Here is a 15,344-nt window from a genome sequence, read left to right on the forward strand (position 1 = left end):
GGTTGTGCAGCAATTTAATTCCACATCTTTACATCATCTAGTATAAATATGCACTGCGGCTGGACCACAATTTTGTCTTGCAAGTTGAAATGTCCATGTCATCATCCCCAAACTACCACTCGTCACCTTCTCCTGTTTATCACTGTACATCCCAGATCTCACAGAGCAGTGGGGTAAACTTGTGGTCGTTCACCCTCCAGGATGTGAGCATCTCTGCGTGGTAGTGGTTGAGTGTCCTCAGCTCCGTCAGCCTGCCCAGGAGACGAGCAAAGTATTGCTGTTCCTGTGGATGCTGCAGGACACAAAGCTTCCTCAGCATATCCAGCATGGGCTCCTGAAGTCTCTCAACAGCCTGCTGATTCTTCACATAAGGCCTGTCTGGAGAGGAAAAGAGTGAACCAGAGACTCAGGCAGGCAAAACTCTGAGCACGCTCTAAAGCGAGGCTCTGATGCCTGTTTATATAGACACCTCACAAAAAACAGCGATGATATTTTTGTCTTTTAAGGTAAATATTGATTTAGGAAACACAATGTACATTTGACACAGCACGTTGGCACAACAAAATATCAATACTGACTCACCTGGTGTCAGAATGGTTATGGCGGTGAGGAGGGCCTGTTCCTCCTGCGCCATGTGGAGTTCACCGATGCTTTTATAAAAGTTGAACATTGGTGTGATAAATTCCTCTGATATACCTGCAGAAAAAAAGTCCCAAATTCTTGGCATTGAAATACATGTAGTCATAAAACATATGGTTGTGGGCACAAGCAACTGTACTATACAGTCAAATCAAGTACAAACTGTAAGTTTTAGATCCTGACTACTGAGGTCAATTCTTACAGTTTTTAATCAATTTTGTCCTTCCTGTATATATATGACAGGTCTTAAAAAGCTTTTTTATTTAACGGGAATGTTTCTGATACCAAAGTTTAACCTTGGACACTGGTTTATTAACTTTTTAAATAGATAATACTAGTCTAGGTCAAGGTCAGTGCAGCACAAGAAACACTGTCAAACATCGTCATGGTCATGTGGTAATATTCACTATAGAGTCTTACATAACAGTCTGCACTTTGAGCCAGGACGTTCAATCAACAGTCGTCCCTAAGCTGCATTATTGTTCACATTCACTTTGAATGAGAAAGTGTGTCTAAGTGTAGCGACTGCTACTGTATATGATCGAGCTCCTCATGTTCTCACGGTAAATATTCTGGTGTTATGTTACTTGAAAACATGCACCTTTCAAACCAAACACTGTACTAAAATTCATAATTCATAGTTAGTTTCAGTACTAGTTTTTTGATTGATTACTGATTAAGGGTTAGGGTTAGGGTTTTACAGCAGGATTCTTTGCCACTGACTTAAAAACAACCAAACAGACAAAAAAAAAGATGCTTACACACAGTCTCATAATTTTGAAAATTATTTTTAAAAAAGGAAATAAAATCTTAGAATCCTGAAATCCTGTCACACAGTTCCATGCATTTGAAACAATCTTCCACTTTCAAATGGCTTAAAGAGGGTTTTAAAATGTAACACCACAATGACCACTTATGCCCCAGAGGCTAACAAACTGTTAAACTCTTCAATTACAAATCAGAGCAGAGCAAAGGTGACTTGTGCTGTATCTTATTCAGATAAATGTGATTATGAATGAGTGAAACAAGAAAAAAATAAATGAATGTGCAGCAGAATATTCATGACTACAATCATGAAGTATTTCTTTATACCTAAGGTAGAATCATAATTAATGAAACAAAGGCAGCACATTTGAGAGAGATAAAAGTAATTTTAACTGTAACATCTTTTCTATAAAAAGGAATCATTACTGTAAAATGAGGCATTGGATATTTGTGTCAATGATTCCACATCTGAAATACTTAATGACATGTCATAATACTTCTTTGTACAAATTAAAATAATAGCAGCAGTAACAGTAAGATTTGCACATGGATTACTTTCATTCTCCTTTCAAGAATAAACATTTCTTGGTGAGCATAAAAATATAAAGGAAATATGAACTTTCATAATGTCCTTTTTAAAATAACGTTTAAATGATAAATAGGTTGAATATTACAGATGCACTGCTACCAAACTGCATGTAGCCCTGTGTATAATGTTTGCATTCACTTGGCTCTTGCGCACTGGCAACACTTCCTACCTTTGGCTCTCTTCAAACTAGCAGAGGGTGTCTGTCTGCTTGGACACATCATCAAGCACTCAGAAATGCCAGTGGGGCTCAGAGGGAGAGAAGTAGACAATAGCACTCTTGATGTTTTGATAAGGAACAATGGTCTCTTCAGACAGCTTTGCTCCCTTATTCTCCCAGACTGGCATTTAGTGTGAATATCTCTTATCCCCACCATTCACACCAGAGCAGCGCTGAGGGACCCAGTGACGCGCGCACACACACACACACACACACACACACACACACACACACACACACACACACACACACACACACACACACACACTCGACTATCACTGCCACTGTCTGTCTAACTGTCCAACTTGGCTGACATGATGACACCTCACAAACATATTTCTAAAAAATGGTTAGAAATCACCAGGCAGTAAACTGAGGCTAACTGGGACACACACACACACACACACACACACACACACACACACACACACACACACACACACACACACACACACACACACACACACACACACACACACACACACACACACACACACGCACATGCCCAAATTGAATGAAACTGTACCCAGCAAGGGTGTTGGTTGGTGTGTAACCTACACCCATCCAGAGATCAACAGGTCAGCACACATTTCTCAGCTGCATCACACAGATCAGGGAGATTAATTATTGATGGAGGATCTGACTAGACTTGGCTGCTTGACTGCAATTGGAACTACAAATGTCAATATGTTGCCTGTGGTGGCGCAAAGGATCAAGACTCTTGAAGGTCATATTGCAGTTTCATACTTACAATTTCACAGATTACTATATTTTGAGTGACTTAAGCTTAGTTTTCATTGTAACCACATGTATCAGAGTAGTTGCACCATCAGAATTTGGATGGAGCTCTTGAAATTTCAATAACAAGAGTACATCATATTGTATTAGACAGTGTCTTACATTCATAGATGTACCGCTTCACTCACCACTCTTGCGTATTCTCTCTTCCAAAACTTCTGTGTGTCCGGTGGGCATCTTTCTGCTGAAAACCTGAGCAGAGCGCAGAAACATGGCTTCCACAGCCGAACCTTTCAGCAGAGCGATTTGATCTTCATGATCCAGAGACAGAAAGCCTGCGAGAGGCATCACAGCATACATTACATCCAGTAAGGAACACATTTTGTAATCGTATTGGCACAGCATCAGTGTGGTGAGGACTGTAAAGGTATATTTTCTATGTAATTTCATACTAAGAAACAATACCTGGAATATTTTTTGTAAACTCCACCAGGACTTGGACTTGATTTGTTGCCATTTCTGTCAATAGGAGGAAGTTTTCCTCTGCGCTGTACTGTTCTTGTAGCTTGTGTGTGTGTGGGGAGGGATAACAACAGTAAACAGCACTGAAACAGACTGAAAAACAAGTGAAATTTGAAGTGATTTGAAGTGTAATATACCAGTTTTTTGGCCATATCTTGAGGAATTTGATGTCTATTGTAAGCCTCTACAATGACTTTCATGAGCGCCCGCTGCTCTTTTGTAATTTCAACTTTTTCCTGAATAAAAAGAGAAAACATAAACACATTAGTAGAAACACATTTCGTTAAACTAACATCCAGCTGTCAGAAAGGTTCTTTACACGTTGAATTGCTTTGTCATGCACAACTCTTGAAACTAACTACACCCAACCTTAGAATCTAAGGTGAGTCCTGTCAATGTACAACATCACAAAGCCACAATATGTACGTTTTGATAAACAGAGCGTTATGTCATTTTTCTGGCGCACATCAGGATTTACTGCTATTTTATTACTTATATGTCTAGCCCTTCACAGCAGTACACACAGATAAATTGATTAATGCCACACCTGAAATTGATATAACATGCATGAGGGTATTTCCCAGTTGTAATTTTTCCTCAAGTAAAAGTAAATGCAGCAGAAGTTTGGTTTGTGAATGTGTAATGACGATTTGTAGCTGCAGAAATACTTTGTGCATGTGTAATTAAAATTTGTGCAGGAATTTTTTCAACAGTGACGTTTCACAAAGTCTGAGAGATGGAAATACAATTCCAAAATTCCAAATTCCTAAATGTCTGCTCGCGTTACCAAATTAGCAGCATCAAGACCGGGAAGAAACTTTTCAAGTCGAAGGCAAACCAATCAATCTGCTGTAATACACACTATTGCTATTACGTCTTTGTGCACAAAACTTTTTCACACATGCACAAAATATTTTTTCAGCTGCAAAACCTAATTACACATTCACAAACCCTTTCACAAGCTCAGAATATTACCCTTATTTACCCTTATTTGATTGCACACGTAGCACATCAATCAGTCAGTACACACACTGTATGAGTGTGTCTGTGATTACCTTTGACAGTTTGGTAGTTGAGGTGACCTGTTTGTTGTCTGTGTGGTCTGCCCCCTCTGTTTCGTCTCCAGTTGACTGTCCTGGGGAGGCCTTGGTGTTCTTGCGCAGCCTTTTAGATTTACACTGGATCTCTGTCAGCAGACCTTCCGACAGTGATGAAGGCTTTACTTTGTGTGTTAAATGCCTCACAGCTCTTTATTCAGCAGCAGTTGTAAATCTTTATTTTCATTTATGGGACCTTTGATATATTTAATATTGGTAACCATTTTTTCTAGAGCAATTGGAGAACTTGGTGAGTGATGTTTTGTTGTTGTTTTTTTCTTGAGCAATTTATATTTTAACATCATATCCACTTTATGCTGCTATAAACTGAATCACATATTAGATAATGTGCTGGACTAAGGATCACTGACTTTTATGGATTTAATTAAATATACATTATTACACATGATATATTGTTTTTGTTCCCAATAACAGTAAATACATTTTAATTTTTGAGGTCTTGTACTATCATATCTTAATAGTGTTGCATGAATGTAAAAATTCATTCCTTCACATTTTTTCTGATGTTGTAATTTCAGTAAAACAAACAGTGAAATAATTTCCCTCTTTAAACAGGAGAGGCAATTTCCTGAGAGGACAGTGAGGAGACCATCTGTCTTTTCACATTATGACAAAAAAGAAGGTCTAATTTGTTGAGTCCCTGTTGCACCAGCAGTCACAGTCATCAGAGCCTGCTGCCCTGCAATATTCATCACAACTTCACTGCACTATTTATGAGCAACAGGAGTCTAGTCCATCCTGCTGCTCTTTTCAGTTGACAGCTTCTAATAGACCCGATAACTAATAATCCTCCAGAGACTCCAGAGAAAGTATAGGTTCACATTTGAAATGTCTCTCTTCTCGTGTTATACTCAGTATTTAAAAATCCTAGCCAAAGGTGTTAAAATAACTTTTAGGACTCCACATCAAATTTTGTTTAATGATGGTGTTAATTTCTCCTAAATGGAGTTTAAGGTGTCTGTTTAACTGCTTCTATTTCTGCAGCAGTAACAAAAGCTGGGCCTTTCTTTTGTCTGATATGTGACATTCAATCCCTCAGTAAAAATCAACAAGCCATATCAGAATATAAATGAGGGCTCATCACGGCAGCCTCTGACTGTCTTTCTTGACTCTACTGAAATTACAATATAGTGTGTGCCATACAGGAATATGTCAACCTCCCTTCACATTATTGATTAAGATTGCTTCAGTGTCCAGCCAACATTAAAAGGTGTCAAAGTCTTTTAATGAACAGTGATACTCACATTCTGCCAGCATGCCCATCTCCTTGCACTTTCTTAGTCGGCACTCCTGGCATTTCCTGCGCATATACATATCCATCTCACAGTTTCCGCCACTCTTGCATTTGTACACAGCATTCTTTGTTATACTCCGTCTGAAGAAACCTGAACATGGAGGGCAAAACATAACATGAACCTGCTACAGAGGATACTGATACATTTTGTATTTTGATATAGACAATGATGGACAATTGTGCAGTTTTAAGGTACTCAAATATTTTCTTTTTGATGCTACTTTACGCTTCTACTCTATTACAATATAGATTGTACTTTTTACTCCTCTGAAATTATTTGACAGTAATGGTTACTAGTTCATTTGCACATTAAGATTCTACATTTATCTATCGTATCTATATCTATTGATATCTTACAAATGTGATGCATTCTTATAAACTACTCAACATTAAAGTAGTGTAAAATATCTCCACATTGACTAACAGCAAGAATGAATTATACATTATTTGTTAACATATAAAAAGGATCATTAAAATGTATATATACTGTATATATTGTGAAACAACAGTGTGAAAGAGTCTATTCTGCATATTGAATTATAGTGATACTGATACTGATGATTGATTTTGTGGATGCTCTGAGGCAGTGAAAACAAACTGTCAATACGACACTGATGTAATATTTCCCTGCCACTTGAGGAATGTTAGCCCAATATTCACTCTCCATTTAATTCTTTTTTTTTCTCCACCAACTCCTGAGGGAAATATCTGGATATTTAGCTGCTTAATGTTCCAGTATGCTCACCAGCTGCTAACTTTGTCTGCTGTTGGGTGCTGGGTAGGGAGTTTATAGTGAGTTCAGAACTGAACCAAAACAGCAAAGTTGTGGGACGGAAAACCAAAACAAGTGAGCTGAAACAGCAACAATAGCTAGGTCTAGCTGCGGGGAACTGCAGAAATGGCTGATAATTAAAATCAAATCAAAAATATGAATTAACTGGGTCCTTAAAGCATTCAAATACCAAAGGAAACAATGTCAATGTAACCCCTATCAATTTAACATTTATTTATGGGGTTTGATAGTTGAGGGTTTAATCAAATTAAATGGTGGGTTGGTGGTTTGCAGAATCTTCTTATAGAGGGCTACATGTGCCTGCAGAGTCTGTAATCAACAGAGGCCAAAGAAAAGAGTGGATCAAGATGAGAATACAATAAGATGAATCCGGTTTACTCAACACTTACTTAAAGTGCAGAACTTTACATATATATAAACATCGGTTTCATTCAAGCCCTTGCCAAATGAGTTCTCACAGCCAGGTAAACCTCTCTGCATTTTACAGTACACGAGTTTTTAAAGCTGGTGTTGGTTGCCACATTGCCAGATAACTGCATACTGGGAGACTACTGCTGGCCAAGCAGCTAACTTCCAGTTAGCCTTCTGTTAACTTCAATGGGTTGAGGTTAATAAAAATGTTTTTAACTACACAGCTCTTCTAGACTTTCTAAAGTTGTGTGACGCTCAAAACAATTTTACAGTTACAACAGTACAGTGACATAGTAGGCTACGGAGGGGTCCATGATGTAAGTATGTGTCAACAGTGTTTTTGTAATTACACTCACTGTCAGAATGGGTAAGACAAATGTCCAGCAGTCCAGCCATAAACCGCAAAAAGGGAAAGTGGATTTTACCACAAAAAAATTTGCTGTTAAAGTTATCTGAGTTGTGTTTCAGGATTCTGGTGTTCACAAGAAAATTAGTTAACACTGCTGTGTTTATAATAACATGTTAACGAGGGACACTATAGTTTATAAAGTGTCTCTTCTCGGTGAAATAAATGTAAAATGACATTAATATAAATAAAATAACTGCTTCTTCTTAGGTTTCATCTTGTTCTAATAATGTCACAGAGAGAATCCTGTGAGCCCAGCTGGCAATGTCCCGGACACACACACACACACACACACACACACACACACACACACACACACACACACACACACACACACACACACACACACACACACACACACACAGAGAGAATAACTGGAACAGTTATTAGACATTCTGACATAGAAGATTAAGCACAATGACATGCATTAACGTAACTGAGCTCAGGTTGCTCCTGCATTGTACAGCAGAAAGCTGAGAGGGAACCCAATCTGGCAGCAGTACCAGGTAGAGGCCAGGTAGACCTGAACCTATTCTCTGTCAAATAGCAGGCTAGCTGCTGCCCTCCTGGCATTGTCTGACATCACAGTGTGGAATTACACTCTGATGTGTTCACCCTGTAGTTTGGCAGGAATCACAGCAAATTCACGGTGTCATTAAAAACAATAGGGAGGAGTCACTAAAGGCCATGACTTCACTCACCCTGCTAGTGACATGGCTCTAGGCACGGCGATCAATCTGTCGGTTCAACACTTTGGTCTGGACTAAAATATCTTGACAACAAAAACATTTTGTAGACATCCATGGTCTCCAGAGGATGAATCCTACTGACTTATCACACCAAGAGGTTGACATTTGAGGTTCTGAGTATAATATCTTAATAATTATTGGATAGATTGGCCTGAAATTTACAACAGACCTCCAGCGCCACTAACAGGTTGATGTTTTAGTTTTTCATCATAATATCTTGACTATTCTATTATACTTAACTATTGAATGGATTGGTAGACACTTTCAAGGTCCCCAGAGGCTGAATTATAATATATATATATATATATATATATATATATATATATATATATATATATATATATATATATATATTTGACTTGGGTGGCATCATCTGGTCAAAATTACATTTTGTCCAATACTTTGGTTAAAGGGGACATATTATACTTGTGAGTTTCCTCTATGTATTATCTATGTAAATATGCTCCCTGCAAGTCAAAAGACCAGGCTTCAACCTGCCCTGAACAATTTTTTTGAAGTTTTGTCTACCTTGCTGACAAGCTGATATCAGGGCAGGGATCCTAAAAGAGACAGTAGTTAAAACAGCCTGTTTCAGGCAAATGCCAAACCCTTGGGCTGCATAAAGAAAAACTATAAATCATGAAAGAATATTCCATTAGAGCCCCAGATTAAAATATTTAGACCTGTAAAACTACATGATATGTCCCCTTTAATGACCAAATGTCTGTGAAACTAATTCCCATCAGCTTTAGCTATGCAGCATATAACATATAGCATAGCCTATGCTATATGTTTAGTACTAATCAGCAAATGTTTGCATGCTAACACGCTAAACCCACAGAGTGAATGTGGTCAATATTAAACCTATTAAACATCAACATGCTAGCATTATCACTGTGACGTCAAGGACAGCCTCACAGAGCTTGTTACTTGATGAAGGGTTGTAAAGTTATAGTTGCTCTCACTTACTGTATATCCTTTGTTCTCTTGAAACTAGTCTCATGCTGTTCTTTAGATTCAAGAGGTTTTTCATCAGACCTGAACTTGATAAGATTGCATGATTTTACTGCCCTGTCCTTGGCATTGAATTAGATATGGAGTCAACATCATTGTGCCGCAGTGAACAGCAGTAGTAATAGTTGTTTAGCATGATTAAATAATCCTTAATGTATAATGATCAGATACAGCACCAGCGTCTATTCCTGTGGAAAACTGCCACAGCTGCTTTAATAAGTCCCAATGAGCACAAATGGCACAAGTGCTCTGAAAGTTTTAATGTGCATGTTTTATGTCTTCACCAGCTGCTAGAGCTGCAACTAAAGCTTATTTTCATTATAAATTAATCTCAGATTATTTTCATGATTAATCAATGAACTGTTTAATCTATAAAACATCTGAAGAGAGTAAAAGGTTTACATCATAATTTCCTTAAGTCCAAGTCAACATCAAATTGCCTGGTTTGTTCAACCAACTATCCATAATGCATAGGTATTCAGTTTGCTGTCACGAAAGACTGGTATGACCAGTGGAACTGGGAAATATTTGACATTTTTGCTTAAAAATGACCAAGATAATTAATTAATTACTCGACTAATAGTTGCAGCTATACTTTAGACTGCAAATATGAACATCCCATTTGAGTGGCCCCTAAAGTCAACAGGTAAAGGCAATAACATGATGTTTGGTATTTGGGTCAAATGTCATCTTGACTGCTTTAGGCTTCTTCTGTTTGTAAATGTACTTTAAAAAGTACAACCACAGCCTGGCTCAACCAGTTATATATTGCATGTCTCAAAGGTGGATGATAAAAAACATAAAGGTTAAATGCCAGCATAGATTGATCTTAGATTTTGCATTGCGCCTGAAAAGGTGATCATAAACACAACATCTGACTGGAAGTATCTTTACAGGACTCATTTGCCTTGTATGTGTGAGTATTTCCTTGTGTTTTGGGCTTTGTATTAAAAGAAGTTAATTGACCGTATGAATAAAATCCTATGTAGCAAACACTGGAAATAGAAACAAGCTTCTGATTTCAAATCCAATGTAGCCATGCACCCTTGTCTCACCTTTACATCCCTCACAGGTGAGAGCATTATAGTGGTATCCAGAGGCCTTGTCTCCACACACAACACACAGTTCCTCTCCTTTGACCCTTCCAGCCTGCGGGATGTGCCGGTTCCTCTTGCACACAGCAGGGACCACAGTGGACACATCCTCCCTCTCTGCATCATAATTGACCTCAAGGGGTCCTTTCCTCAGTTCATATATCCCTGTGTGTGAGTACCACTCATCTCCATTGTATTGAGGGTAGTAGTTCTGACTGGAGTAGTATGGTGTGGAAGACATGGTTGGCTCCATGGACGGGTATTGCATGCTAGGGTAGCTGCTGAAGGGTAATATGTCGGGATCCTGCAGTAGAGGACTGCCCTGATCTGCCAGAATATCTACAAGGAGAAGAGAAGTATTATAAAACAGCATAAGAACAGCATCTACAGAAGTCGACATTTTAATACATATTCATTGATTATTATTTAAGAAGTACAACAAAGTGTAAACACAACATGTCATATTGGTTTCCAACAATCCCGTGAAGGAAATATTTTAACCTCTAGCTACTAAATGCTCAAACCAAAACACTGTAGAGTTGAGGGGAACTGCAGAGTAGGATGATACCTCTCTGTGGGATTATCACGACAGGTGACATCTTCAGTATTACAATGAAAATATTGTTTACTTGAATATATTGACTGGTTCCTTGCAGAAGAATGGTGAAGCTTATGTGCCAGATGCAGTCAAATGTCAAAGGAAATCCACTTGGATTGATGCCAAGTCAAGTCACTTCCATTTTTTTACCCATTTCCTGTTTGTCTTAAGATTTTATAATCTGCTCAACATATATCACTAATTCTGATAAGGAAAAACTCCTTTATATTTCAAGTTCTTCCCTGAAGAAATATAAACTGGCCCAGCAGTAGTTGGTAACCCACACAACACATACTATAAAACCATAAATGATTAACAACTGGCTTGCACAGAGCACACTGTGTCTCTTAGAATCACATGTCAGTCCACACCAAACAAGTTGGCCATTTAAAACAGATACAGGAATGTTAACAGGATCACAATATTGTGTTATCACTGCCGATTTCCAAAAGCAAGCATGTCGTATTGATGACATCTTTAAAACCAGCAGAGGGACGATGAACACCATTTCAGAGTTGATGTCTGCTTCACATGAATCATCTCTCATCTGTATTGAAACATTCTCAGGAATCACAGAAAACTGACCCACAACACTGATATGATACCTGTTCATTACAAAGTAACACTGACCTTTTGAAGACTTGTTCTGGACCATGGCCATCTCTGTGATACCAAACAAGCAGACTATTCGGAGAGTTTACGCTCTGATCCAGACATTGCGGCTCTGTTTGGTAGTTTAGGTTTTCCTTTAACCTCAACTAAAAATGATCTTCTATTTAGTTCTGTCATTTAAAGACGTGAGAACAGCAGACATGAGACCAGGCACTGAACTTGGCAATTGCTTGAGAAATCCTAAGCGGCACAAAGGTTGCCACAGCTAACCATTAACTAGACAGTCACATTTCTTTACATCATTAAAAGTAGCCGGCTGATGTGTGAAGGCTTATCCTTATTTTGGCAATGCTACCAGCAGACTGCTACTGTGTGGCTTTGAGCTGGTTCATGCATCATCAAGAAGAACATGTGTCTCTGTAAATATTGCAGGTGCTGGGTAAAAATAAACCGTTTTTACTCACTCTCAATCAGCAGCACATGATGTTAAGGTGTTACAGCTCACTCGTATTGATTGGAGGCTGTGCTGTCACCCTATCATAGCTGGTAATGGATTGGCTGTTGTGACGCTCCAGTCTCCAGCACATAACTGACAACCGCAGGATCGCTCATCCGGGATGCCTGTTATTGTATTTCTTTTCTTTCCCCTTTGTGCCTTGTGTGATAAGGTAGCTAAGCAAATACATACACATACAAGTTTGCTTGCATGCTCACCTTCACCTGAGAAAAAAAATATTTTGGTTGAAACATTATGTCTATGTAGAAGAAGTCTGTCAGTCGGTCCATCACTTTGGTCCACACTGAAGTATCTCATCAATTAATGGATGGATTGCCATTTAATCTTGAACAGACATTTGTTCTCAGAAGGTGAATCATTATGATTTTTGGTGGTCCACTAACTTTTCCTGTAGCTCCAATATTAGGTTGGCATTTGTGGTTTTGACTGAAATGTCTCAACAACTATTGGATTGATAGCCATGAAATTGTGTTCATATATTTATGTCTGCCTTATGATGCACTGCAAATAACCTTTTGCGATACCTTTATTTCCCCTGTAGCACCGTTATCAGGTCAAAATTAAAATGTGTTCAATACCTAAGCTGTGCTTTGGTGTTCAGTGTTAATTACCAAATGTTACCATGCTACTCTAAACTGAATCTAAAAGTTTCAAACAACATGCAACATCAGCATTGTCACCGACATTAGCATTTAGCTAAAAGCACTCCTGTGCCTAAGTATAGTGTCACTGAGTCATTGGTGGGGCTGAAGGCTCTTAGATGTGTTTTTTCCCCTCTGTGAAGTAGTTCATAGCAAATAGACTTACCAAACAAGTGGGAGCCCTCTGAGATTGAGAATTCATCGCTGGGTGGGATTTGCAGTGGTCCCACCACATTGATGTCGGGGCCCACCCACTCATTCATTCAGGAGGGTTGGCAAGCAGCAACTCAGAAAACGCTGTTGAAGTGGGCAGCGCAGAAGTTGTACGTCTCTGATTGATTCTGTAACAACCATGAAATATTGTGACTTGTAAAGCATGATAAAAATCTGTTGGACAGTCTACAGGATGATCTGAAACTTCTACCACAAAGTAATTAAGCATCAGCTACCGAGTCTCTACTTCAACACGCCTGACAGGTCCTCGCTCCCACACAGGGATGATATGTTTAGTAGCTGCACGCAGGGAGGTGGGGGATGAAAGTCAGGCCCCAACAAGGCATTGCTGACAGCGAGTGAGTCAAGCACCTACCTTCAGTCAGAGTAATCTTTATATGTCCCTTCCCATCGCATATTCTAGTATATGTTGTATGGTTACGGCTCTCCCGACAGGCTATATCATAAGATCAGTGTTTTATTATCCCCAGCAATGTAATTTTATTAAACATAATATGTGTAAGCTTTCAGTATAAGTCATGTACAACTCATTTAATACAATAGTAAAAACCTGAATTTTTAATGAGCTTACAGGCATCTCAGGAATGACACTTCTTTAAACTTCTCCATGGCCTTACTGGTGTCAAGGCCAGAAAATAGTCACATGTGAAATTATTACTTTTATAGATTTTATCTGCTACATTGTTTTTTAATTAACTCAGTGTAATTTCCCCTGAGATTTAAAAGCAACCCACATGGATACATAAACCTCAAGTCCATGTTCACAGCCCACACAACAGCCAAACATACCTCTCTCCCAATCAGACATAGTGGCACACTGAGGGCTCATAAGAAGTTATGTGTTCACCAGTGAACATGAAATATGTTCATACCTTCGTAGTTCTTACCTTGTCCCTGTCAGATGATTTCTCCTGATTAAATTTTCCTGCCTTGTAACTTTGGTCTTCCTCTGCCTTGTTTCTGATATCCACGCCGTGAGCTACAGCTCCATCAATATTTGCTGATGCACATTAAGCTACTTGTGTCTGGAATCCAGCGAGAACATGTGTAACCAGTTGAGGTCAGGGAGAAATGGATGGTGGTTATTAATTAAACTGTCTGTCCCTGTCCATGTCAAACCCCCTCCCTCCCCTCCCTCCAAACACACTCTCTAAAAAAATCCCTCTTTATCTCACTAAGACAAGAGGCTGCCACATGAATCCCCAAGATTACAAATCCCACCCACATACACAAACATCACACACATGGAACATATACATCCAGTGATTAGCACGACACAAACATGGTATGACAGCAAGCTGGGCAGAAATTCAGCTATTAGTCCAGTAGTTTATTGGACTTTGAATCAAACAACTGTGTGTGTCTTCTGTCACTGTAACAGCTTGGCTACACTAAAATGTTATATTTTCCCAAGGATAAAATTAAATGTACGTTACCACAGAAAAACACAGAAGGAGACTATGTGGCAATCATCTGTCCTTGAACTGATCAAAGCCATTTGATCATGTTACTGCAATGTGCAGTGCCAGTCTATAACACATGTGTTTATATTGGTACATATGGTACCTCAGGTAACCTGTTATTTTTGTTAACTCTAATATGGACACATAAAATCTAATTCTTCTTGTCTTTTTCTTTTCTTTAATTAGTCCAAAAACAATAGTTTAATCATTGATGGGTTGTTGCTCCATCAGAAGAGGCCCTTCTGAGTCAACAGACAGTCTCTTTGAAATAAACAGAACCTTTGCCATTGGCTGCCGTCTGTTTGTGGACTATCTGGTCTGTGTTTGAGAGCATGTGAGGAATGAGTTGGCAGTGGTGGACTCTGGGAAGGGGCCGACACAACTCAATTGTACATATTTATAAGTTACATGTGCAGCATTCAGGACTCTCACAAGTATAGATGAGGTTAATTTACAACCATTTTAAGTTTCCCTGTCCATTTTGTATGATGCGGTTTATAGCAGATATTGGGTGTTAGTTTGGGATTTTGTGTTTCCTTTTACCTTTGAGTGTTACTCATCCCAAACAGTGTGCATCACAAGTGACACACACATTAAATAACAGAAACACACCCTGAAAAGTGGCTGTGAGGAGTTCTAACCACAACCTCTGTTACCTTGAAACCTGTCATCAACATGTGACAAGACTCTTCATAGATTCAATGATTCAGAATCAAATGCAGACAAAGTATTATTTAACTTAGGTAAGTTACCTTTCAAAGTAAAAGGCGCCTCTAACTGTCATTTTTTTCAGTGGTAGAAGTTTGGAAAAGCAAGTTTGACACTGGTGACAAATATCCTGTCCAGTAATTAGCTTCTGTAGTGAAAATAATGCAGTGGCGGATAAAGTCTGATAAGACAAAGGATGTTTACCACAGTGTGACAGGAAAC

The 15,344-nt window shown here is 38.8% G+C and overlaps 1 protein-coding gene across 2 annotated transcripts; it reads right to left on the reverse strand.

Annotated features, from left to right (window-relative positions):
* nr1h4 (nuclear receptor subfamily 1, group H, member 4) lies at positions 1-14,026 on the reverse strand. 2 transcript variants are annotated; one of them, XM_062420258.1, is made up of 10 exons: positions 13,839-14,026; positions 12,884-13,058; positions 10,311-10,688; positions 5,833-5,973; positions 4,526-4,668; positions 3,608-3,706; positions 3,414-3,513; positions 3,137-3,283; positions 583-696; positions 1-378 (listed from the first exon to the last, which is right to left on the reverse strand). In XM_062420258.1, the coding sequence occupies exons 2-10, from the start codon at positions 12,978-12,980 to the stop codon at positions 140-142; spliced, it is 1,458 nt and encodes a 485-aa protein (XP_062276242.1). In that variant the 5' UTR covers positions 12,981-13,058; positions 13,839-14,026; the 3' UTR covers positions 1-139. The 2 variants fall into 2 exon arrangements, with proteins under 2 accessions (XP_062276242.1, XP_062276243.1); XM_062420259.1 differs by lacking the exon at positions 13,839-14,026 and adding an exon at positions 12,024-12,279 and having other exon boundaries at positions 12,884-12,999.
* Between the last annotated feature and the right edge of the window lie 1,318 nt (positions 14,027-15,344).

This window comes from Scomber scombrus, chromosome 6 (genome assembly GCF_963691925.1).
Source record: "Scomber scombrus chromosome 6, fScoSco1.1, whole genome shotgun sequence".
Classification (NCBI taxonomy): Eukaryota; Metazoa; Chordata; class Actinopteri; order Scombriformes; family Scombridae; genus Scomber; species Scomber scombrus.

Bases quoted from the DNA above. Each gene is read 5' to 3' on its own strand.
- nr1h4 (XM_062420258.1), bottom strand. From the start codon at position 12,980: ATGAATGAGTGGGTGGGCCCCGACATCAATGTGGTGGGACCACTGCAA. The intron at 4,669-5,832 runs GTGAGTATCACT...CACTGTCGGAAG, and splicing joins GATGGGCATGCTGGCAGAAT to GTCTGCTGACAGAGATCCAG. The intron at 3,707-4,525 runs GTAATCACAGAC...CTTTTTATTCAG, and splicing joins CAACTACCAAACTGTCAAAG to GAAAAAGTTGAAATTACAAA.